This window comes from Petromyzon marinus, unplaced genomic scaffold (assembly GCF_048934315.1).
Source record: "Petromyzon marinus isolate PM22_M1 ecotype Great Lakes invasive population unplaced genomic scaffold, UKy_Petmar_22M1.pri1.0 PM_G_Scaffold_18, whole genome shotgun sequence".
Classification (NCBI taxonomy): domain Eukaryota; kingdom Metazoa; phylum Chordata; class Hyperoartia; order Petromyzontiformes; family Petromyzontidae; genus Petromyzon; species Petromyzon marinus.
The window spans coordinates 9,139-36,509 of NW_027422739.1; the positions used below are offsets into that span (position 1 = coordinate 9,139).

Consider the following 27,371-nt stretch of genomic DNA (forward strand, 5'->3'; position numbering starts at 1 on the left):
CGTGGACATTATTGTGTATACACTGTGTGTGTGTACACTGTGTGTGTGTACACTGTGTATATACACTGTGTGTGTGTGTACACTGTGTGTACGTATATACACTGTGGACATACACTGTGTATACACTGTGTGTGTGTACACTGTGTGTGTGCACACTGTGTGTGTACACTGTGTGTGTGTGTACACTGTGTACACTGTGTGTGTGTACACTGTGTGTATGTATCTCCTGTACGTGTAACTTTCAAGTGGTATGCCTTGTAACTGATGAATGATCCGAGCGTGCTCCCTATTTCAAAGACAATGAGTTGCTCCAGAGGCAGACGCTTCGTGAAACACAAAAGTACCCTTTGACCTGTATCACAAGAACAACGGGTCTCACCTGAGTTCTCTGTACAGGTTACTTCCAAACACACACACACTTTGTCCTAACATCACTTATTCAATGTTTGACCCTTATAAATAAAATGATGCATGTACACACAAAATCAGACAAGTGTTTAATCGAAATAATTGACAGGCATTTTAACAAAATTTAATTACTGCAGTGAAATATACTGCATCAGATAACATCTGATTAAGAAGCTCTTTAAAAAAATATGCAGCATCTGCTTAACAGTGGATGTAAAACATACTATTGTAGTGTCATTCAAAACGAGTAGGCCATTGCACGCTGGCGAATTCTAAACATTACCGACAAATTACAGAGGGGTCAAATACTTATTTCCCTCATTAAAATGCAAATCAATTTATAACATTTTTAACATGCGTTTTTCCGGATTTTTTTGTTGTCATTCTGTCTCTCACTGTTCAAATAAACCTACCATTAAAATCCTAGACTGATCATTTCTTTGTCTGCGGGAAAACGTACAAAATCAGCAGGGGATCAAATACTTTTTTCCCTCACTGTACATACATACATTCCCTCACTGTACACACAGTGTGCAGGTTGACTGAATGAGGCAGTGTCCAGGTCTGGCTCAGGTGTCACTCTGCCACTTGACGGTTAGCCGTGACGGAGAATCAAACTCGGGCGGTGGAGTTCATCGCGCACCGCGCTCACCGCGGCGACAACCGCTCCACCCCACGCGTTATTGAAAGACGAAATTTTCACCGAAAACTTTCGCGGCTGCAGGAATTAAAATATTCCTCATTTGCCGTCTACGTCTACGTGACTTTACCGAAAGAGCCGAGAATATCGATGTGAAACACAACACACGATTCGCAATAGCTAAACGGTTTGCGCCTCGGTACATGCTAATTTGTGTCCCATTGTCTCTGAAACCCAGTCCCTCCATCTCTGGCTATTTAAGGGCTCGGTACAGAGCTGCTTCACCTCTTAACTGTGTGCGTGTCTCCCCCCATAGGTCTCTCTATGGTATGTATTCTATCACTCGTAAATTTCACACTCAACTTACAGTTTAACAATCTTTGAAATAGCATATTCAACTAGACCATGCGTTGTGTTTTAACTGACCGTCTGTGTTGCTTTACAAAGTTTCCAAATTTTGCTAAACCCTGTTTGATTTAGTGTGATGCTCCGTCTCTCTATATCCCCTGGTATATCTGTGTTAATTCCTTCTCCTTAAGGGCTGTATATATCTGCGGTTACGTGTTTCCTCTACCTAATGATGATTGCTTGTGTTGCAATCGAAAAGTCGTATATTATGTAATTTTATTTTTTCTTATTTCTACGTAACTTTACCGAAAAAAACAAAGATTAATTCAGTGGATGTTTGTTCGATGCGACGGCGGTGTTGGCGCGTAGGGGGCTGCGTATTTGTGGAACGTCGTCGGTTCAGACTCAGAGTTTGCTGCCAGCGGTGGAGACCGCTGTGGCTCGCAGCTGTGGGCTTGTCGGAGCAAACCCGAAACTTGGGGGGGCTTGCCCCACTTCCTCCTCCCTCGGTGGCCGTACCAGACGAGAGCCGCTGACTTCTTTGCCAATGGAACCCATTTCAAAGCGTCTCTTCTTCTGCTGCTGCTCACCCAAGCATTGCCGCCACCCTTCCCAGATCGGCAGCTGCGAGCTCGTCGTGAAGATCCCTCATTGCTGCGACGCGAAAGACGACCACGATTACAAACAGCGTCTTACGACGACAATGCAACTGAAGATGTGGACAGCGGCGACTGGATGCATTGGCAGCTCAGGCTGCGGTACGGGAGAGTTTGATGTGTGCACGACCGTAGTCTCGCGTTATATATTAATACACACGCCTACTCGGGATGTGTGTTTTAAGAGAGAAGGGCCTTTGTGGTGCTCGGTTTTTTTGTTATCGCCTCTGACGGATTATGGCCTAAGTCGACCTTCGACTTTCATTTGAATGTTCAACCTCTTGACCCCGAGGAAGGCTATACACAGTTAATACCGCTCAGCTTATACAACAATAGCCTCGCTTTTACAGTTGTGTTTGATCAACCTCTTGACCCCGAGTAAGACTATACGCAGTTAATACCGCTCAGCTTGTATAACAACACCTCGATTTTACAGTTGTATTTGATCAACCTCTTGACCCCGAGTAAGACTATACACAGTTAATCTTGCTCAGCTTAAACAACAACACCTCGCTTTTACAGTTGCATTTGATCAACCTCTTGACCCCGAGTAAGACTATACACAGTTAATCCCGCTCAGCTTAAACAACAATAGCCTCGCTTTTACAGTTGCATTTGATCAACCTCTTGACCCCGAGTAAGACTATACGCAGTTAATACGGCTCAGCTTATACAACAACACCTCGCTTTTACAGTTGTGTTTGATCAACCTCTTGACCCCGAGTAAGACTATACGCAGTTAATACCGCTCAGCTATACAACAACACCTCGCTTTTACATTTGTATTTAATCAGTATCGTGTGATCTGCAAAAAGATTTACCCTGGAATGATCCAGGTCAGTGCCCAAGACATTGACATAAAGAGAGAACAAGAGGGGGCCGAGGATGGAACCCTGTGAAACCCCTTTTGTTATCTTAACACTGTTTGACCTCCAACCATCTGTGAATACAGTTTGTGTGCGAGAAAAGAGGTAATTTTTTAACCATTGTACTGTGTTCTCGGAAAAACCGAGGCAACTTAGTTTACTAAGCAGGGTGTTGTGGTCTACTGTATCAAAAGCTTTGGACAGGTCAAGAAAAAGACAGGCACAGTACTGCTTATTATCAAGGCTGTTGTGAATTTTATTCAAAGAGTCTAATGCAGCAGATGTGGTGCTGTATTTTTTTCGGAACATGGATTGTTTTAGATGTAGTAGATTGTTGGTGGACAGGAAACTGATAATTTGGTAGTTCAATAATTTTTCAAAAATTTTCATCAATGGGGACAAAATTGAGATAGGTCAGTAGTTATTGGGATCATCTTTAGGGCCCCCTTTGTAAAGTGGACGGACATAGGAATCTTTCCATTCTAGAGGAACTGATGCTTATTTGATGGACAGGTTGAAAATATGGGCTATAGGTGTGTATATTAGGTGACCAACATTTAGTTGAGCAAATACGGGAAAAACTATCTGCTCCGGTAGAGGAGGACCCTCGTGGGTTAGATCATGTCTCTGAGAGATGTTAACTACCTCGCCTGGTATACAGGAGGTCGTGGGTTAGATCATGTCTCTGAGAGATGTTAACTACCTCGGCACCCCTCGGCACCCCTCGGCACGGCCCCTGGACCCGCCCCTCGGCACCCCTCGGCACCGCCCCTGGACCCGCCCCTCGGCACCCCTCGGCACCGCCCCTGGACCCGCCCCTCGGCACCCCTCGGCACCGCCCCTGGACCCGCCCCTGGACCCGCCCCTCGGCACCCCTCGGCACCGCCCCTGGACCCACCCCTCGGCACCCCTCGGCACCGCCCCTGGACCCGCCCCTCGGCACCCCTCGGCACCGCCCCTGGACCCGCCCCTGGACCCGCCCCTGGACCCACCCCCCGGCACCCCTCGGCACCGCCCCTGGACCCACCCCTCGGCACCCCTCGGCACCGCCCCTGGACCCACCCTTCGGAACCCCTCGGCACCGCCCCTGGACCCAGCCCTCGGAACCCCTCGGCACCGCCCCTGGACCCACCCCTTGGAACCCCTCGGCACCGCCCCTGGACCCACCCCTCGGCACCGCCCCTGGACCCACCCCTCGGCAACCCTCGGCACCGCCCCTGGACCCACCCCTCGGCACCCCTATGCACTGCTCCTGGACCCACCCCTTGGCATCCCTCGGCACCGCCCCTGGACCCACCCCTCGGCACCCCTCGGCACCGCCCCTGGACCCACCCCTTGGCACCCCTCGGCACCGCCCCTGGACCCACCCCTGGACCCACCCCTCGGCACCCCTCGGAACCGCCCCTGGACCCACCCCTCGGCACCACCCCTGGACCCACCCCTCGGCACCGCCCCTGGACCCACCCCTCGGCACCCCTTGGCACCGCCCCTGGACCCATCCCTCGGCACCCCTCGGCACCGCCTCTGGACCCACCCCTCGACACCGCCCCTGGACCCACCCCTCGGCACCGTCCCTGGACCCGCCCCTCAGCACCCCTCGGCACCGCCCCTGGACCCGCCCCTCGGCACCGCTCGGCACCCCTCGGCACCGCCGCTGGACCCGCCCCTCGGCACCCCTCGGCACCGCCCCTGGACCCGCCCCTCGGCACCCCTCGGCACCGCCCCTGGACCCGCCCCTCGGCACCGCTCGGCACCCCTCGGCACCGCCGTTGGACCCGCCCCTCGGCACCCCTCGGCACCGCCCCTGGACCCACCCCTCGGCACCGCCCCTGGACCCACCCCTCGGCACCCCTCGACACCGCCCCTGGACCCACCCCTCGGCACCCCTCGGCACCGCCCCTGGACCCACCCCTTGGCACCCCTCGGCACTGCCCCTGGACCCACCCCTCGGCACCCCTCGGCACCGTCCCTGGACCCACTCCTCGGCACCCCTCGGCACCGCCCCTGGACCCACCCCTCGGCACCCCTCGGCAGCACCCCTGGACCCACCCCTCGGCACCCCTCGGCACCTATCGGCACCGCCCCTGGACACAGCCCTTGGCACCCCTCGGCACCGCCCCTGGACCCACCCCTCGGCACCTCTCGGCACCGCCCCTGGATCCACCCCTCGGCACCCCTCGGCACCGCCCCTGGACCCACCCCTCGGCACCCCTCGGCACCGTCCCTGGACCCACTCCTCGGCACCCCTCGGCACCGCCCCTGGACCCACCCCTCGGCACCCCTCGGCAGCGCCCCTGGACCCACCCCTCGGCACCGCTCGGCACCTATCGGCACCGCCCCTGGACCCAGCCCTTGGCACCCCTCGGCACCGCCCCTGGACCCACCCCTCGGCACCCCTCGGCACCGCCCCTGGACCCACCCCTCGGCACCCCTCAGCACCGCCCCTGGACCCACCCCTCGGCACCCCTCGGCACCACCCCTGGACCCACCCCTCGGCACCTCTCGACACCGCCCCTGGACCCACCCCTCGGCACCCCTCGGCACCGCCCCTGGACCCACCCCTCGGCACCCCTCGGCACCGCCCCTGGACCCACCCCTCGGCACCCCTCGGCACCGCCCCTGGACCTACCCCCCGGCACCCCTCGGCACCGCCCCTGTGACAATTCTATTTAATTACGTTTATTTAAAGTTGCGCATTTTTACGTGACGTCACATTTCTCAAACCCCCCTCCTCCCGCCACCTCGTCACACATCGTCACAAATGTCTGACCCCCCTCCCCCCCCCCCCCCATAGGTGCGTGACGTCATTTATGGACGGCCCCTGAACTTGACTTTCCAACATCGGAGGAAGCCCCCCAAACTCAATTGGGTAGCGCTCTAATCCCGTCGTCTGAAACGTGCCGCTGTTTTGCCGCTTGCACGAAGCTGGCCCATGGTGAACACCGTGGCTGGACTCACCCACAGCAACATTTGGGCTACTCGCGCTGCTAGTGGGGCAACGAGAAAAAGCATGTTGGCGCCAACAAAGTTACAGGCCATTGGCATGTTTGTACATGATGTGTATTTATTTAAAAAAAAATATTAATATATCGTCGTAGGAAGGAGATATCACTTGATTAAAAACATTGCTCACGTATGTCTGGTAAGTACGCTGACGATGTACGGTGGCAGTTCAGTACTATGTTCTTGTATATATGGCTTCTGGTTCATGTATATATGGCTTCTGGTTCATGTATATATGGCTTCTGGTTCATGTATATATGGCTTCTGGTTCATGTATATATGGCTTCTGGTTCATGTATATATGGCTTCTGGATCATGTATATATGGCTTCTGGTTCATGTATATATGGCTTCTGGTTCATGTATATATATGGCTTCTGGTTCATGTATATATATGGCTTCTGGTTCATGTATATATGGCTTCTGGTTCATGTATATATGGCTTCTGGTTCATGTATATATGGCTTCTGGTTCATGTATATATGGCTTCTGGTTCATGTCTATATGGCTTCTGGTTCATGTCTATATGGCTTCTGGTTCATGTCTATATGGCTTCTGGTTCATGTATATATGGCTTCTGGTTCATGTATATATGGCTTCTGGTTCATGTGTATATGGCTTCTGGTTCATGTTTATATGGCTTCTGGTTCATGTCTATATGGCTTCTGGTTCATGTCTATATGGCTTCTGGTTCATGTATATATGGCTTCTGGTTCATGTATATATGGCTTCTGGTTCATGTCTAGATGGCTTCTGGTTCATGTTTATATGGCTTCTGGTTCATGTATATATGGCTTCTGGATCACGTATATATGGCTTCTGGTTCATGTATTTATGGCTTCTGGTTCATGTATATAAGGCTTCTGGTTCATGTATATATGGCTTCTGGTTCATGTATATTTGGCTTCTGGTTCATGTATATATGGCTTCTGGTTCATGTATTTATGGCTTCTGGTTCATGTATATATGGCTTCTGGTTCATGTATATATGGCTTCTGGTTCATGTATATTTGGCTTCTGGTTCATGTATATATGGCTTCTGGTTCATGTATATATGGCTTCTGGTTCATGTATATATGGCTTCTGGATCATGCAGAAACGGCGCATAACGAATTTGGTGCCTTCGAGTACTCTAACACGGTAATATGTCACTGCCTTGTGTACTGTATGAAGCACGTGGTTTTTATCCCATGTGGTTTTTAGTAAATGGTTCGCAGAAGCGATTGGTGGCCCGTGGCTGCACGTGCGCGTGGGATGAGGCTGTTGGTGGTACAGTTTTGAGGGGTGTGACCCCCGTTCAAGAGATAACTATACCATCTCCTTCCTCGCCCCAAGCCACGGCTAAACAACGAGTCGAGCCAGAGTCACGATCCAGACTTGGTCCTGCCACGCACCTAGCAGGGCGAAGTTGCACCACAGGTGAGCCTCGGTGCTGTAATCAAACCCTAGCTGCCACTGCTATTCAGTGGCCTAAAATATGGCTCTAGATTTTGGTGCTATAATTTATTTACGTAGTTTATTGTTAAAAATTCGGTCACAGTCCCTATGATCACTGTTACATTGGATTTTTGGATTTTATTTTGGTGATTTCGAAAAGTTTTTTTTTGTTTTGGCCATGTTTTTGTTTATTGTAGTACGGAGTTAGACTGATGGCTTTAATCTTAGTTGTCTTGTGGTTGTTGTTGTTGTTATTTGAGTTGCATCCCACTGGGATTTTTTGCGCACAGCGTTGGTGTACGGTGCTATTTCAGGAATATTTTGATATTTTTTCCCTGTATTTTCTGTTTGCACAGTCACATAATCACTTTAAGATGTTTTCTTGTTCATGTGTTTTGTTTGTTGCGGTTGCACCCGATTCAAGAGCCGAATGGCTCACAGGGCTATACCTAATAAATGAACTAACTATTAAATGAACTAAGCCCAGACCACTGGCTGCATGCCCAGGGAATCGCCAATCGTCAAGAAAAATGATTTGGGGGCATTGTGTTATGCTGGTGTGTTGGTTTCAGTTACATTTCTTTGGACGATTTACCATAAAAAAAACATCGTTGTGTAGACTTGCCACTCACTACCAGTCTGAACGGATTGCTCTGCTGTGTTGGTCAACTTTGGTGATTTTATCTCCTGCATAACATTTCAAATGAACGTGTGTAATAAGTATGTTAAGATAAGCATTTACTCCTATGCTTATTTCATTTACTTATTTAGCATGTTGACATTTCTTTACAAACAGATATTTTTTTTTAAATTAATCGACCTATTGCTTATTTGGGTTAATAGTATTTCATTAAAAAGCATACTATTTTTTTTTTGCTGTGAATCACATTTTAAATATATGTATACACAATGCTGGGTATGTTATTGTTAGAATGTTTAATAATTGCACCACACAGTGGAATGCAAACCTATAATTTGTCAATACATAAAAAAAAAATATTTGTTACAAGTTAAAACGGAATGCATTTAAGAAAAAAAACACGAATGTAGTTTGCTTGGTAATAATGAATATTAATATATTTTTTATTTAAAGCTTTCGTAACTGCAGGGATTCATATTGTTGGTTCTTTCGGTAAAGTCACCACGTAGAAGGGAAACAATAAAAAAATATAAAACAACAAAATTCTCACGACGTTTCGACTGCAACCACAAGCAATCATCATCAAGCGTGAAAAACCACAGCGGGAAAATTTTTATTTTATTGTTTCCCTTCTACGTGACTTTACCCAAAGAACCAAGAACGTGAATATTAATCGTATATTAAGGACACTCTTAATAATGCAGGGCTAGTAGATTAGACATCGCCCTGCATGTCAAACACCCCGTTTGTTGGGCTATGGAGACACCGAGTTAATGGAAGTACATTAAGTAGGTTGGGAGACCTACTATCTATACAGATGTTTGAGTATCAACCCTCTGTGTATTGCAATGGTAGTCTCTGTGTAATGGTTTTGTTTCTCATAAGCAACGAAACTAAGTAAAAAAAAAATTGGACAAATGTCCCAAGGCATTTGATAAAACACTCCCTGAGTGCTTGGGGAAAAGTGATGATGGGAAGGAATTTGAATGCTGACCAGTGTGAAGGAAGAAGCCGACATAGTTGTGTTGTGACTTGCAAAATGTTGGTTGAACGTTGCATGGATTAGACAAAACAGTCTGCTCAACTCAATCTTCCACATTGATGCGGAAACAGAGACAACAACACCAAGTTGGTCCTAAGTAGTTCAAGAGCCTTCACTTCAGTTTCATTTCGTTGTAAAGTTTAGTATTAGGTATGAGAAGAGGTTTTCCACTTCTTTTCTGGCAACACAAGATGCAAAGTCTATTGTGGAGGGAGGGGGAAATGGAAAGCTTGCACGCAGTGTACGCTAAGTCAATCCACGTTACGTCCACCCACATTAAACTAATTTCAATGGTACAGTATATTTTTCAAGTAGTGGTACCCCAAACTTTCGCAGCTCTTATAAATTCCCTTTTCACACCATCAATAGGTAAACTCCCCCCCCCCCCCCCGCGCCAAACGGCAAGTCCACCGGCACGTACACCACCTCTTTTCTAAAATCGGCAAATCAAATGCTAATTTTTATGCTAATTTCTTTGTCAGGACACCTTGTTTGCTCGCACACAGTTTAAAGGTCCGCGGTCTGAGCGTGGTTGTGTTTCGCTAAATTCTCCTGTTTGATTTGTACTAGGTGCCTCGGTGAATGTATATGCTCTGACTTTAACATAGCTATTTCTGTGACCAATTACAAGCTAATCACTCAGCTATTTCAATGCTAAATTCTATGCTAATTCCTTTGTCAAGGGGTGCCTCTGCGGATGTGTATGCTTTAACTTAGCTATTTCAATGAGCCATTTCAATGCTAAATTCTATGCTAATTCTTTTGTCAAGGCACTTTGTTTCTTCTCACACAGCTTAAAGGTCGTGATCTGAGCGTGGCTTTTTTCACTCCAGCGCTGTCCTCCAGACAGTCTCGTCCCTTCACCTGATGAAGGCCGCTTGTGTTGTGGCCGAAACGTCGTGATTTTTGTTATTTTATTTTTTACCTACGTGACTTTACCAATAGAACCAAAGAGTATCGATCCACGTTGTCCAGAGTGCACACATCAGGTGGGGCTTACATGGTCCACTGAATGCCAATTGTCCATGGAGTTCGCTTTAACTCTTATTAACTACACCAGGGTTTGGCTACTGTGAAAAAAAACATTTTAGAATCGCTTGGCCTGATTGGAATGGACTTAAAATCACTTAGAAAATATAATATACAGTATGCGAAGTTCCCAGCCTAAAACAATATCGTCATCTATTTGTCCGTAGACCTGAAACGCGGATTACGCACGTGGGCAGGCTCAGCATGCGCTTGTTCCGCCCTTGTTTCAATCCAGTGATGGATGAGGGTCTCCTCATGGCATTCAGGGTCGTGGGGGCTTATTTCACTTTACTTCAACGCTGTTCAGCGAATGTTGGTGAAGGCAGGGAGCATAGACGCAGGAGCATAGTGCAGCACAACACTTTTTATGCAGTTGCTAAAACGCAAACCCCCGCATGTGGGGAATATTGACGTGTAAATGCACATTCTTCCGTCTACGTGTGGAGAATATTTATAAAGATTTTGAAAAACCTGATGCTCTATCGATGATCTCCGCGGGTAGGTGTCTACCGAGTTTTGTAAGGACCCAGGTGAGGAATATTTGCGTTTGTAATCTAAAGGTCACGGACTACCACGCACCATAGGTCACCAATTATGATGCTGAAGACGTGAGTATGGTGAGCTTGACGTACTGAGCTTTTAACAATTTCTGGCAAATATAAAACCTCAGTACGAATTTGTACGAATTTGCATGTTGACATTTCTTGACAAACAGATTTTTTTTGTTAATTAATCGACCTATTGCTTATTTTGATTAATAGTATTTCATTAAAAAAGGAAAACTTTTTGGGAAATTTTTTTGTCGGCTGCGAATCACAATTTAAGTAAATACATGCATACACAATGCCGGACGTGTTATTGTAAGAACGTTAAATAATTGTGTCGTGACATGGGGGCATGTCACACCGCATGGTGCCGGGCCCGTGGCGTGTAGTTTGAACAACGTTACCGTCCTCTTGCCCCGACGTTATCTGCTCGCCACACAGAGTCGTGAGCAGCGATGACACCGGTACGGAGGGATATAAAGGGGGGCACGTCCATAAATGACGTCACACGATTTGGCCGATTTTTGACCCCCCCCCCACCCTCCTCGTCACACGGCGTCACAAAAAGTCAGACCCCCCTTTCAAATATGACGTCACAAAGCTCTGCCCCTCCCCCCCTAAACCATATTTCCATTTTGAAAATAAAACACGCGGCAAATCACTTTAAACTATTGTCATTGTAGTGCGTATTTAATTATTTTATGGTCTGCCTACCAACGAGACGACTTTACCGACAGAACCAAAGAGTGTGGATTCCTGTAGTCACGAACGCTTCAACTCGAGATTGTTTGCTTCAACATTCTCCCATAGAGAAGCAACTCACTCACTCAACCACCCACTCACTCACCCACCCACTCACTCACCTACCCACTCACCTCACCCACCCACTACTCACCCACTCACTCACTCACCTCACACACCCACTTACCCCACCCACCCACTACTCACTCACTCACCCACCCACTCACTCACCCACTCACTCACCCACCCACTCACCTCACCCACTCACTTACCCCACCCACCCACTACTCACTCACCCACTCACCCACCCACTCATCCACCCACTCATCCACCCACCCACTCAACCACCCACTCACTCAACCACCCACTCACTCAACCACCCACCCACTCACCCATTCACTCACTCACCCACCCACTCAACCACTCACCCACCCACTCACTCAACTACCCACTCAACCACTCACTCACCCATCCACTAAACCACCCACTCACCCATCCACTCACTCAACCACTCACCCACTCAACCACCCACTCACTCAACGACCCACTCACCCATTCTCCCATGGAGAAGCAAAATGCTCCTTCGTGGAAGAAATAAAAGGTGGCCTTAGTCAATTTAAATAATCAAATAGTGAATAATGAATCAAAAGTAGCTGTGACAATTCTATTTAATTACGTTTATTTAAAGTTGCGCATTTTTACGTGACGTCACATTTCTCAAACCCCCCTCCTCCCTCCACCTCGTCACACATCGTCACAAATGTCTGACCCCCCTCCCCCCCCCCCCATAGGTGCGTGATGTCATTTATGGACGGCCCCTGAACTTGACTTTCCAACATCGGAGGAAGCCCCCCAAACTCAATTGGGTAGCGCTCTAATCCCGTCGTCTGAAACGTGCCGCTGTTTTGCCGCTTGCACGAAGCTGGCCCGTGGTGAACACCGTGGCTGGACTCACCCACAACAACATTTGGGCTACTCGCGCTGCTAGTGGGGCAACGAGAAAAAGCATGTTGGCGCCAACAAAGTTACAGGCCATTGGCATGTTTGTACATGATGTGTATTTATTTAAAAAAAAAAATATTAATATATCGTCGTAGGAAGGAGATATCACTTGATTAAAAACATTGCTCACGTATGTCTGGTAAGTACGCTGACGATGTACGGTGGCAGTTCAGTACTATGTTCTTGTATATATGGCTTCTGGATCATGTATATATGGCTTCTGGTTCATGTATATATGGCTTCTGGTTCATGTATATATGGCTTCTGGTTCATGTATATATGGCTTCTGGTTCATGTATATATGGCTTCTGGTTCATGTATATATGGCTTCTGGTTCATGTATATATGGCTTCTGGTTCATGTATATATGGCTTCTGGTTCATGTATATATGGCTTCTGGTTCATGTATATATGGCTTCTGGTTCATGTATATATGGCTTCTGGTTCATGTATATATATGGCTTCTGGTTCATGTATATATGGCTTCTGGTTCATGTATATATATGGCTTCTGGTTCATGTATATATATGGCTTCTGGTTCATGTATATATGGCTTCTGGTTCATGTATATATGGCTTCTGGTTCATGTATATATGGCTTCTGGTTCATGTATATATGGCTTCTGGTTCATGTATATATGGCTTCTGGTTCATGTATATATATGGCTTCTGGTTCATGTATATATGGCTTCTGGTTCATGTATATATGGCTTCTGGTTCATGTATATATGGCTTCTGGTTCATGTATATATATGGCTTCTGGTTCATGTATATATATGGCTTCTGGTTCATGTATATATGGCTTCTGGTTCATGTATATATGGCTTCTGGTTCATGTATATATGGCTTCTGGTTCATGTATATATGGCTTCTGGTTCATGTATATATATGGCTTCTGGTTCATGTATATATATGGCTTCTGGTTCATGTATATATGGCTTCTGGTTCATGTATATATGGCTTCTGGTTCATGTATATATGGCTTCTGGTTCATGTATATATGGCTTCTGGTTCATGTCTATATGGCTTCTGGTTCATGTTTATATGGCTTCTGGTTCATGTCTATATGGCTTCTGGTTCATGTCTATATGGCTTCTGGTTCATGTATATATGGCTTCTGGTTCATGTATATATGGCTTCTGGTTCATGTATATATGGCTTCTGGTTCATGTCTAGATGGCTTCTGGTTCATGTCTAGATGGCTTCTGGTTCATGTTTATATGGCTTCTGGTTCATGTATATATGGCTTCTGGTTCATGTATATATGGCTTCTGGTTCATGTCTATATGGCTTCTGGTTCATGTCTATATGGCTTCTGGTTCATGTATATATGGCTTCTGGTTCATGTCTATATGGCTTCTGGTTCATGTATATATGGCTTCTGGTTCATGTATATATGGCTTCTGGTTCATGTATATATGGCTTCTGGTTCATGTGTATATGGCTTCTGGTTCATGTTTATATGGCTTCTGGTTCATGTCTATATGGCTTCTGGTTCATGTCTATATGGCTTCTGGTTCATGTCTATATGGCTTCTGGTTCATGTATATATGGCTTCTGGTTCATGTATATATGGCTTCTGGTTCATGTCTAGATGGCTTCTGGTTCATGTTTATATGGCTTCTGGTTCATGTATATATGGCTTCTGGATCACGTATATATGGCTTCTGGTTCATGTATTTATGGCTTCTGGTTCATGTATATTTGGCTTCTGGTTCATGTATATATGGCTTCTGGTTCATGTATATATGGCTTCTGGTTCATGTATATATGGCTTCTGGTTCATGTATATATGGCTTCTGGTTCATGTATATATGGCTTCTGGTTCATGTATATATGGCTTCTGGATCATGCAGAAACGGCGCATAACGAATTTGGTGCCTTCGAGTACTCTAACACGGTAATATGTCACTGCCTTGTGTACTGTATGAAGCACGTGGTTTTTATCCCATGTGGTTTTTAGTAAATGGTTCGCAGAAGCGATTGGTGGCCCGTGGCTGCACGTGCGTGTGGGATGAGGCTGTTGGTGGTACAGTTTTGAGGGGTGTGACCCCCGTTCAAGAGATAACTATACCATCTCCTTCCCCGCCCCAAGCCACGGCTAAACAACGAGTCGAGCCAGAGTCACGATCCAGACTTGGTCCTGCCACGCACCTAGCAGGGCGGCGAAGAGAAGACGAGGTGCAGCAGGGAGTTGCCGCCCGCGTCCCTCGCGTTGACGTTCGGGGCTTTCTCCAAGAGCAGCTTCAGGACGCGCAGCCCCTCTTCGTCTGGCGACAGATAAAAAAAACACGGCGCAAAGCGATAAGCAGCTCCTGAGAAACGCGGCTCTCTGCGCCAATCGCCCGGAGGCGCGCCTCCCGACCCTGTCGGTTCTCGCGAGCTAAGCAGGCGCCGAGCCCGCGACGTGGCCCGGGTGGCGAACCGACGTGCCGGCCAGTTTGCCCGTAGACGGCCGCTCACCGCCACGTGGCGGAGTTAGACTGATGGCCTTAATCTTAGTTGTCTTGTGGTTGTTGTTGTTGTTATTTGACTTGCATCCCACTGGGATTTTTGCACACAGCGTTGGTGTACGGTGCTATTTCAGGAATATTTTGATATTTTTGTTCCTGTATTTTCTGTTTGCACAGTCAACACAAAGTCACTTTAAGATGTTTTCTTGTTCATGTTTTTTGTTTGTTGCGGTTGCACCCGATTCAAGAGCCGAATGGCTCACAGGGCTATACCAAATAAATGAACTATGAACTAACTATGAACTATGTACTGTAATAAAGAAGTTGCCTATCCAAAGTGTCTCCAGAACCCACCACACAAAACGGCGCAAAATTAATTAAACATACGTGCAATACAATAGCACCCCTGGGTTAACACACACTCTTACGCGTTTCCCACTTGCGCACCTCGAAGAATCACCGCGCACTTCTTGCTACTTACCATCAATGCCCTTGTGAAGGATGAGGATCATCGCGGCGTGCAAGGGGTTGGCGCCGATGGAGGCGGGCTTCGCGCCGTGGCTGAGGAGCCACGTGACCAAAACGGCGATCCACTTCTCTTGACCCGGGGCCAGCAGCTGTGGCAAGAGGACACTGGTCAAAAAGTACACGGGAGGGCCCTCCACACGCCAGTTCACCACGGGTCTCCTCCCTTGAAACCGTTCTCGCTTAGGTTAAGTCAAAAGTGATTTGCCTACCCCAAATTAGTTGAAGCGGTGCTCATCTGCTGTTTCACGGCCCTAGCCAGCGGTGTAAACTCTGCGTTTCTACGGTGGGAGGGCGAGTCGATCCACACGCCAACTGCCGCTGACATCCTCACAAAGTGGTTGCTCATTTTAAAGTTTTGATTTAAAGCTTTCGTGACTGCAGAGAGAGATTCATATTCTTGGTTCTTTCGGTAAAGTCACCACCACGTAGAAGGGAAACAATAAAATACGTGACTTTACCGAAAGAACCAAAGAAGATGAATCATTGCAGTCACGAAAGCTTTAAATCGAAATAAAATTCTCACGACGTTTCGACTGCAACACAAGAAGCAATCATCATCAGGTGTGAAAACCACAGCAAGAATTATTTTTTTTTCAAATTTTCTTGCTGTGGTTTTCACAGCTGATGATGATTGCTTTGTTATCAAACGGTTGAGGGGTGATGATGATGGGTGAAGTGAACTCCCAACCAGGATTAGAACTCACAGCCCTCTAACTGGGAGCCGTTTGCTCTGCCACTGAGCCACCCGGCAGGTTGCTTAGATCACAATCACCGCCTAATAAGACACGGATGAGAAACGCAGAGAGCCGCTGGGAAAACACCGGAAAATAAAAGCTGGAAATTACGCAAAAAATCACGGCGAGACATCCATTGGAATGCACCGAGAGACAGGGAGAGGGAACAACGTCGATTAGAGAATAATCACGCGTTAGAGGCTGCTGTATATTTGACTTTTCCAAAAAAGAATTAAAAAAATGCGATCTTGTCTGTCCCTTGTAGACATTTGTGTGTTATCTTTGAGTTCCAAGAGTTAAAAAAAACAGATGTAGCAAAAAATAAATTAGCACAGTAGTTGGAAATCGAACAGGCTTGGTGGCTTGGAATGATAACAAGTTCACGTGAACCTGGGAAACTCCTTCCTCGAGCACAGGCATCACCAGAGAGGCCATACCCTGCTGTTTGAACTGTGCCCAAGACAGGGAACTGGCCACACTCAGTATCTGAACATTAATTTAGAATACATCCTGGTGATTGGAGTCGAAACGTTGATAATGACAGCCACCGCATATGAATATTCTTGATCATGGTATTAAACTTAACTTTGATGAGGACATACGACTACATGGCAATGCAGCTCAGGGTAAAAAAGGTTTTGACTATTTTGCATGACCTTACGAACGATCACCGACAGGTTGAGTCAGCCTACAGTGCGAATGCACTAGTGGCCACGGAAGGTAATGACAAGGGTATCAGTTATGAGTGTGAAGGGACTGGTGGCTACAGGAGGTAATGACAGGGGTATCAGTTGTGAGTGTGAAGGGACTGGTGGCTACAGGAGGTAATGACAGGGGTATCAGTTGTGAGTGTGAAGGGACTGGTGGCTACGGGAGGTAATGACAGGGGTATCCGTTGTGAGTGTGAAGGGACTGGTGGCTACAGGAGGTAATGACAGGGGTATCAGTTGTGAGTGTGAAGGGACTGGTGGCTACAGGAGGTAACGACAGTGGTATCAGTTATGAGTGTGAAGGGACTGGTGGCTACAGGAGGTAATGACAGGGGTATCAGTTATGAGTGTGAAGGGACTGGTGGCTACAGGAGGTAATGACAGGGGTATCAGTTGTGAGTGTGAAGGGACTGGTGGCTACGGGAGGTAATGACAGGGGTATCAGTTGTGAGTGTGAAGGGACTGGTGGCCACGGAAGGTAATGACAAGGGTATCAGTTATGAGTGTGAAGGGACTGGTGGCTACAGGAGGTAATGACAGGGGTATCAGTTGTGAGTGTGAAGGGACTGGTGGCTACGGGAGGTAATGACAGGGGTATCAGTTGTGAGTGTGAAGGGACTGGTGGCTACAGGAGGTAATGACAGGGGTATCAGTTGTGAGTGTGAAGGGACTGGTGGCTACAGGAGGTAATGACAGGGGTATCAGTTATGAGTGTGAAGGGACTGGTGGCTACAGGAGATAATGACAAGGGTATCAGTTATGAGTGTGAAGGGACTGGTGGCTACAGGAGGTAATGACAGGGGTATCAGTTGTGAGTGTGAAGGGACTGGTGGCTACAGGAGATAATGACAAGGGTATCAGTTATGAGTGTGAAGGGACTGGTGGCTACAGGAGGTAATGACAGGGGTATCAGTTGTGAGTGTGAAGGGACTGGTGGCTACGGGAGGTAATGGCAGGGGTATCAGTTGTGAGTGTGAAGGGACTGGTGGCTACGGGAGGTAATGGCAGGGGTATCAGTTGTGAGTGTGAAGGGACTGGTGGCTACGGGAGGTAATGGCAGGGGTATCAGTTGTGAGTGTGAAGGGACTGGTGGCTACAGGAGGTAACGACAGTGGTATCAGTTGTGAGTGTGAAGGGACTGGTGGCTACAGGAGATAATGACAGGGGTATCAGTTATGAGTGTGAAGGGACTGGTGGCTACGGGAGGTAATGACAGGGGTATCAGTTGTGAGTGTGAAGGGACTGGTGGCTACGGGAGGTAACGACAGTGGTATCAGTTGTGAGTGTGAAGAGACTGGTGGCTACAGGAGATAATGACAGGGGTATCAGTTATGAGTGTGAAGGGACTGGTGGCTACGGGAGGTAACGACAGGGGTATCAGTTGTGAGTGTGAAGGGACTGGTGGCTACGGGAGGTAACGACAGGGGGAGTCAGCTGTGAGTGTGAAGGGACTGGTGGCTACGGGAGGTAATGACAGGGGTATCCGTTGTGAGTGTGAAGGTACTGGTGGCTACGGGAGGTAACGACAGGGGTATCAGTTGTGAGTGTGAAGGGACTGGTGGCTACGGGAGGTAATGACAGGGGTATCAGTTGTGAGTGTGAAGGGACTGGTGGCTACGGGAGGTAATGACAGGGGTATCAGTTGTGAGTGTGAAGGGACTGGTGGCTACGGGAGGTAATGACAGGGGTATCAGTTGTGAGTGTGAAGGGACTGGTGGCTACGGGAGGTAATGACAGGGGTATGACCAGAAACATTCTACGGCCACATCGCAAACTCATCGACCCACCTGAAAGAGGGAGTAGAGACTCACTAATGACGCCGGCTCCACTCCCACCACAGAATTTAGGGGTCGGAGGTCATCGGGCGTACACGCCACTATGTACATCTCCTGTTATTTGCACACCGGACACAAATAAAAACCAACATCACCCACACACGTTCCACGACAAGAGGGCTATCCCCCCCCCCCAAGCATTAACGTCGGCCAGGTTAAAACCAGCACGAGTCGTTGGAAAACACCGCCGTTAATTCGAACAGGGCACGATCACTACGGGAACTGGGCGTGCATCGAACGGATCGCGCAACATTAAAACGCCGCTCGTTGAGCGTTCGCGCGCGTCCAAGACGGCGCGAACGCTGCGCGTGCCAATTCACACGCGCCAAGCTGACGGCAGAACGGAGCGCCGTAAAACCCCCGTCGTTGTGCCGTACGATGCTCCAGGGTGCCCGCAAACGTCGCCTTACTCTCAGCAGACGCGTGACACGATCCCACGAGGCCGAGCGGGAGATGCCGCCGCCGCGCCCGTAGGGGCATCAGACACGACTGGCGTGCGCGACTCGCGGTCGGCCGCACGTGCCTTCCAGAGGCCCTGCTCTGCCATCTCGCGCAGCAGCTGTTGCCACACTTTCTCCGTGTGCAGCAGCGGTTCTTCTTGAAGCATGCGGAGAACCCCTACGAACAGGCTCTTGTTGTCGGTCTTGCCTGCGGCCAACACAGACAGAAAGGCCACCAAGTCAAGCGTGGGAGCATACGTAAAAGACAAAAACGTAGCAATGTCACACCGTAGGGTGTAAAAACGAAGGGAACATTTACGTGAAAAAAACTTACCATTTGTGTGTGCGCGTGTGCGCGCTACACAGATCCACATTATCTAGGAGGTGACCTCTGTGTCTAAAACCACACGTGCCTAAGAGATCAAATCACATTTAGATGCACGCTACACAGATCCACATTATTTAGGTGACCTCTGTATCTAAAACCACACGTGCCTAAGAGATCAAATCACATTTAGATGCACGCTACACAGATCCACATTATCTAGGAGGTGACCTCTCTGTGTCTAAAACCACACGTGCCTAAGAGATCAAATCACATTTAGATGCACGCTACACAGATCCACATTATCTAGGAGGTGACCTCTGTGTCTAAAACCACACATGCCTAAGAGATCAAATCACATTTAGATGCACGCTACACAGATCCACATTATTTAGGAGGTGACCTCTGTATCTAAAACCACACGTGCCTAAGAGATCAAATCACATTTAGATGCACGCTACACAGATCCACATTATCTAGGAGGTGACCTCTCTGTGTCTAAAACCACACGTGCCTAAGAGATCAAATCACATTTAGATGCACGCTACACAGATCCACATTATCTAGAAGGTGACCTCTGTATATAAAACCACACGTGCCTAAGAGATCAAATCACATTTAGATGCACGCTACACAGATCCACATCATCTAGGAGGTGACCTCTGTATCTAAAACCACACGTGCCTGTGTTGCGGTAAGTGTGCCCACAAACCGTATGACATTGCGCCTAATGATCCCAAGGCATACTAACGGTTCATGGCCTTGAACATTTCCATGAGGAATTCAACGGTGAGGTTGACGGTGTGGCCAGAGGAGACAAGCAGGACAGCCAGGCCATGTTGCAGCGCAGCGACCGCTTCCTTTGCCTCGCCCAGCCCAGCGAGCGCCGTGCCCAGCTGATAGTAACCCTGCACACAAAGACAAAGATCCCCCCTTGGAGCCTCAACAGACTTTTGGGGAAAGTGCTGTTTTGCAAACCACCTATGAAGACCAGCGTGGCACACGAGGGGGTGGGTGGCCAGCACCATGCTGGGCTGCCCGTGTCTCCCTAAGTTGCGATTATTTACACAATGCACCAGGTACGCATTTGAGGTCGAATCGAACTCGGCGGAAGCCCAGGAACGGTTCGGATAATGGTCACTGGTGTTGGCAATGAGTGTGGGATTGTTTACTGAAAAAAACTTTCTATGAAATTGCAGTTCATGTGGGTAGGCAAAGAATTTACCTTGTTTTTTACTTTAAATTTTACTGTGCAACACAGTATAGTAATTAATAAATACATACACTATATAGTTTATACAGTACGGTACTGTAAATTGCTCTGTTATGCTAAATTATCACCATTTCTTGAGACTCCTGGGTAGGGCTAGGCCATTTTTCGACTTACGATGGGGGGGTCGTCGTAACGCATCTCCGTCGTGAGTTGGGGACTACCCTGTACACCGGGGCAAGGGCCCAGGACAAGTGTGGATATCTCTCACAACAGTTTTAACTGTGGGTGGACATTGAACACAGGTGGTGGGGTCGTTAAGAGCAACGCGCTAAACCGCTGAGACGCTTACTCCACACGTAACACGATCGCCTTCGCCGGGGCTGTGCCAGCCTTAGAGAAGGTGCTTGGTCGGAGCACGTGCACCAACAGCATATGCAGGTTATCTAGGAAATATTTGATACGTGTCTAGATTTGTGTCTGTCTCTGTGTGTCCCTCCCGTCTCTCTCTCTCTGTGTGTGTGTGTGGCTGTGTTTCCCTCAACTCCCCGTCTGCGTGACATCCCACATTGCTGTTGAGCGGGCCTATCTCTCCCTGGGGGCTGTAAAACAAATTCCGTTGGGGGGGGGCACATGATGGCACAACTTCCAAATGCATTTGAAAAGCAGTTGGCAATGCCAAAAGGATTATACCAAATATGAATTAACGTAGCATCTGACCAGCGTACATATTTACACAGACGACAATTCGCGTTGTTGACTATGATGATGACTCGTGCAAAGGTGTGGCTTGCCGCCTGCAATGAATACCTTGCACCATTGCCGGTCAGCGTCGATGGACTTGCACGACATGGTCACAGCATCTTCGAATCTCCCCAACTTGACGTAAGTCATGGCCATGTTGCAGAAGAGCAGGGAAACAACTCTGCCAGGAGTCACACGTCAGCTGTCGCTTAATGCCACGACTCGGGGTTTGTTTCACTGAAATCCACTCGCAGCGATTAATGAATGAATGTCATGATTTACAGCAAAGGTCTCTAGTTTTTTTTTTTAAAGGGCATTTACTGCCAATGCAACAGTTCATCCCACGAAAGCACAAACACCTCCTGGCATAGGCCTGGCCTACAAGGGGAAGCATTATCACCCGTTATTACATCTCGGACCCAGCTGATGCCTGTCTCTATGTGTAGTGGTTGGTGGCACTGTGCCATGAACTCAGTTACCCGGGTTCGATTCCCAGTCACGGCCACCACCAGTGACGATTATCTGAACCGGTCCTGGGCCTCTCCTAGGTCGACTCAGCCTCAAATGAGTACCTGGTGTGGTGTGTAGTAAACATCGCCACTGGGGAGACAAAGGCGGTCGGGCGTGGTGCTGGCCACCCACCCCCTCTTGTGCGGTGCCGGCTTCGTAGGTGCTCGCTAACAGCACTTGCCACTACAGTCTGTTAAGGCTACACGGGGGATCTTTGCCTTTGTATTTTGTCTTGCTGTCTCTCCTGTATCTCTGTATTCCTTTGTCTACCCTCGGTGCCTGTCTCTATTGGTAGTTCTCTTCACTTTAAGTTAATTTCACGAGTTATTTACTGTGGGTACTTTATTTAATGCAATTACACTGATTGTTTTTGGTCTCAGCCAAGAATGATCGGTACAAGTCTAGGCCTAGCCTAATGCATGGTAAATAAACAGTCAAAAGTGACTACTTTCTGTTAAAACAATTACTATTAAAATGTTTCGTGGTATTCATAAACAAGACGGAAGCTTGTGTTGCCTCCGAAACGTCGCGATTTCATTTTTAGTCGTTTTCATTATTTTATTTTTTTACCTAACGTGGGACTTTACCGCAAAAAAACAAAGAGCACGAATCCTTGCAGTCACGGAAAGCTTCAAATCAAATTCTAGATTTGAAGCTTTCGTGACTGCAAGGATTCATAACTCTTTTGGTTTCATTCGGTAAAGTCGCGTAGATAAAATGAAATAAGACAAAACAATTAAATCACGGACGTTTCGGAGGCAACACGAGCTTCCGTCTTCGGGTGTAAAAGTCAACGCAGAATATGTGTCGGGAGCACAGTTCAGAGACGACCTGGATTATATATACACAGGTTAAGGGAGGGGCTGGGATAAGTTACCCCTTTGATAGCGATCAAAGGAGCACTTGCCCTGAAACGTGAAGCAGGCGTCTTCTTTGGTTCTATCGGTAAAGTCACGTAGAATGAGAATAAAATAATAAATTGATAAAATAAAATAACACAATAAAATTCTCACGACGTTTCGGCCACAACACAAGCGGCCTTCATCAGGTGAAGGGACGAGACTGTCTGGTAGGACAGTGCTGGAGTGAGAGAGCCACGTTCAGATCACGACTTTTAAGCTGTGTGAGAGGAAACAAAGCGCCCTCAACTTTAGCACCACGGATAGCTACGGGCCCCGTTCAGACGGACGAGTTCATCCATGGTCGGAACAGAGGAGGGGAGAGAGAGACAGCTTAGAGTCGCGGCATCTCTTCAGAAAGGTGAGAGACTCGATTAGTTGAGCCTTCTTATCCCAGGCGGTTGAGGGAAGGGGGGGGGGGAGGAGTCAGCAAATCAAAGTTCAAATAAAATCCCGACTCGGGATGGTTGCGCAACAAGCGCCGAGTCTCCATCGCACAACGCACAGCAGCTGCTACCTTGCGACCGCGTTCCTTGACCCTGTAACAATCTCACGTTGTGACCTCCAGCCGATCAGCGCCACCACATTGATTATTCTTCTTTGGTTCTTTAAGGTAAAGTCACCACCGTCACCACCGTAGAATGAGAATGAAATAATAAATTGATAAAATAAAATAACACAATAATAATATTCTAACACGACGTTTCGGCCACAACACAAGCGGCCTTCATCAGGCGAAGGGGACAAGACTGTCTGGTAGGACAGCGCTGTAGTGAGAGTATTATTATTGTGTTATTTTATTTTATCAATTTATTATTTTATTCTCATTCTACGTGGTGGTGGTGGTGACTTTACCGAAAGAACCAAAGAAGATGAATCCTTGCAGTCACGAAAGCTTCAAATCGAAATTTAACCACGTTGATTATTATTATTGTCAACGCCGGGGCAATTCCGTGACGACGTACGCGTGTGACCAAGCTGAGATGTCACAAATTCCATTTGGAACCTGCCCGTTAGATGTCACGATATGCGTCTGCATTTGACGATACCTGCCGACAGAGGCGGAGTGGCAGAGTTGCAGGGACAGAGCCTCCTCGTAGATTTTGAGGGCTTCAAGGTAGTAGCCCATGTGAAATAAATCCTTCCCCATCCGATTCATTACGATGGAGAGCGCATCCACTTCTTCTACAAATTCAGCCTGCACACATCACCCAACACAACATCAACACATCACCTGCACACATCACCCAACACTACATCAACACATCACCTGCACACAACATCAGCACATCACCGACAAACATCACCCAACACAACATCAACACATCACCTACACACATCACCTGCACACAACATCAGTACATCACCTGCACACATCACCCAACACTACATCCGCACATCACCTGCACACAACATCAACACATCACCTACACACATCACCTGCACACATCAGTACATCACCTGCACACATCACCTGCACACATCAGTACATCACCTACACACATCACCAAACACTACATCACCTGCACACATCACCTGCACACATCACCCAACACAACATCACCTGAACACCTCACCTACACACATCACCCAACACAACATCAGCACATCACCTGCACACAACAACATCAGCACATCACCTACACACATCAGCACATCACCTGCACACAACATCAACACATCACCTGCACACATCACCTGCACACTACATCACCTACACACTACATCACCTACACACAACATCACCTACACACAACATCACCTACACTACATCACCTACACACAACATCACCTACACTACATCACCTACACAACAACATCACCTACACAACAACATCACCTACACAACAACATCACCTACACACAACATCACCTACACAACATCACCTACACAACAACATCACCTACACAACAACATCACCTACACACAACATCACCTACACACTACATCACCTACACACAACATCACCTACACACAACATCACCTACACACAACATCACCTACACACTACATCACCTACACAACAACATCACCTACACACAACATCACCTACACACTACATCACCTACACAACAACATCACCTACACACTACATCACCTACACTACATCACCTACACAACAACATAACCTACACAACAACATCACCTACACACTACATCACCTACACACAACATCACCTACACACAACAACATCACCTACACACAACAACATCACCTACACACTACATCACCTACACAACAACATCACCTACACACTACATCACCTACACACTACATCACCTACACACATCACCTACACACTACACCTACACACATCACCTACACACTACATCACCTACACAACAACATCACCTACACACAACATCACCTACACAACAACATCACCTACACACTACATCACCTACACAACAACATCACCTACACACTACATCACCTACACTACATCACCTACACACAACATCACCTACACAACAACATCACCTACACACAACATCACCTACACAACAACATCACCTACACACTACATCACCTACACACTACATCACCTACACACATCACCTACACACAACATCACCTACACACTACATCACCTACACAACAACATCACCTACACTACATCACCTACACACAACATCACCTACACACAACATCACCTACACAACAACATCACCTACACTACATCACCTACACACTACATCACCTACACACATCACCTACACACAACATCACCTACACAACAACATCACCTACACACAACATCACCTACACTACATCACCTACACACTACATACATCACCTACACAACAACATCACCTACACACAACATCACCTACACACTACATCACCTACACACTACATCACCTACACAACAACATCACCTGCACACTACATCACCTACACACTACACCTACACAACAACATCACCTACACACAACATCACCTACACACAACATCACCTACACAACAACATCACCTACACACAACATCACCTACACACTACATCACCTACACACTACATCACCTACACAACATCACCTACACACAACATCACCTACACACTACATCGCCTACACACTACACCTACACACATCACCTACACACAACATCACCTACACAACAACATCACCTACACTACATCACCTACACACAACATCACCTACACACAACATCACCTACACACAACATCACCTACACAACATCACCTACACACAACATCACCTACACACTACATCACCTACACACTACATCACCTACACAACAACATCACCCACACACCACACCACCGTGTGAACCACGTGGTGCACCACCACCACCCCCTCTCCTCTCTCCCCGCGTGCCGCCCTCCTACCTGGTTCATCGTTGCCTGCTGACGGGTTCCGCCGATGCCAGCCATTGGCGAGGTTACACGCGAAAAACTATTCCCTCGCGTGGCGGTGCCGGCGGGCTGATAGGAGGGGGGAGGTCCGACGTTTCGCGCCGCCGGGCCCCGGGGTGACGCGATACCCCCCACGCTCGTTTGCGACCATGTGCGAGGCCTTAGCAGGGCGCGTTTAGAAAACGTAGCGCGGATAAGGCGACCACGTGACAGCGAGGCTAGAATTCCGTAGAACTGATAAGTGCTGCCCCTCCCCCCGTAGACTCCTGTTAATACGCACTGTACTTTAACACGCGCAAGAGTACTGTACCTGCCCCCCTGTTACAGTCGTCCACAAACCCCCCCCAGCTTATAACCAATTTGGTTTCGCCCTCCCCCCCAGCTTGTAACCAATTTGGTTTCGCCCACCCCCCCAGCTTGTCACCAATTTGGTTTCGCCCACCCCCCCAGCTAGTAACCAATTTGGTTTCGCCCACCCCCTCAGCTTGACACCAATTTGGTTTCGCCCACCCCCCCCCAGCTTGTAACCAATTTGGTTTCGCCCACCCCCCCCCAGCTTGTCACCAATTTGGTTTCGCCCACCCCCCCAGCTAGTAACCAATTTGGTTTCGCCCACCCCCTCAGCTTGACACCAATTTGGTTTCGCCCACCCCCCCCAGCTTGTAACCAATTTGGTTTCGCCCACCCCCCCTCAGCTAGTAACCAATTTGGTTCCGCCCACCCCCCCCCCAGCTTATAACCAATTTGGTTTCGCCCACCCCCCTCAGCTTGTAACCAATTTGGTTTCACCCACCCCCCCCCAGCTTGTAACCAATTTGGTTTCGCCCACACCCCTCAACTTGTAACCAATTTGGTTTCGCCCACACCCCTCAGCTTGTAACCAATTTGGTTTCGCCCACCCCCCCCCCCAGCTTATAACCAATTTGGTTTCGCCCACCCCCTCAGCTAGTAACCAATTTGGTTTCGCCCATCCCCTCAGCTAGTAACCAATTTGGTTCCGCCCATCCCCCTCAACTTGTAACCAATTTGGTTTCGCCCACCCCCCCCAGCTTGTAACCAATTTGGTTTCGCCCTCCCCCCCCCAGCTTGTCACCAATTTGGTTTCGCCCGTCAGCGTCACGATTTTGGTTCCACTTCACTTTGTAAGATCTCGGCTGGCCTTGGGAGTTTGCGACTGAGTGAGTTTTTTTTTAAACTTCCATCTTAATCCACCCGCACTTTTAAACATTTAAAACAAACAAAATACAAAA

General features: G+C 48.1%; 2 protein-coding genes across 2 annotated transcripts in view; one reads left to right on the forward strand and one right to left on the reverse strand.

Moving 5' to 3' along the window:
• Positions 1-484: 484 nt before the first annotated feature.
• LOC142911324 (TPR and ankyrin repeat-containing protein 1-like) lies at positions 485-26,392 on the reverse strand. The gene is made up of 9 exons (XM_076060315.1): positions 26,095-26,392; positions 23,793-23,941; positions 21,401-21,515; positions 20,132-20,288; positions 19,139-19,263; positions 18,568-18,669; positions 15,290-15,425; positions 14,510-14,625; positions 485-2,050 (listed from the first exon to the last, which is right to left on the reverse strand). Exons 1-8 carry the CDS (start codon positions 26,137-26,139, stop codon positions 14,510-14,512), a joined length of 945 nt encoding a protein of 314 aa, XP_075916430.1. The 5' UTR covers positions 26,140-26,392; the 3' UTR covers positions 485-2,050.
• An 825-nt stretch (positions 26,393-27,217) lies between these two features.
• The window catches only part of LOC142911325 (3'-5' RNA helicase YTHDC2-like), a 168,901-nt gene continuing 168,747 nt past the window's right edge, over positions 27,218-27,371 (forward strand). The window contains exon 1 of the mRNA XM_076060316.1: positions 27,218-27,299. The gene's annotated coding sequence lies outside the window, so the exon portion shown is untranslated. The remainder of the gene's footprint in view (positions 27,300-27,371) is intronic.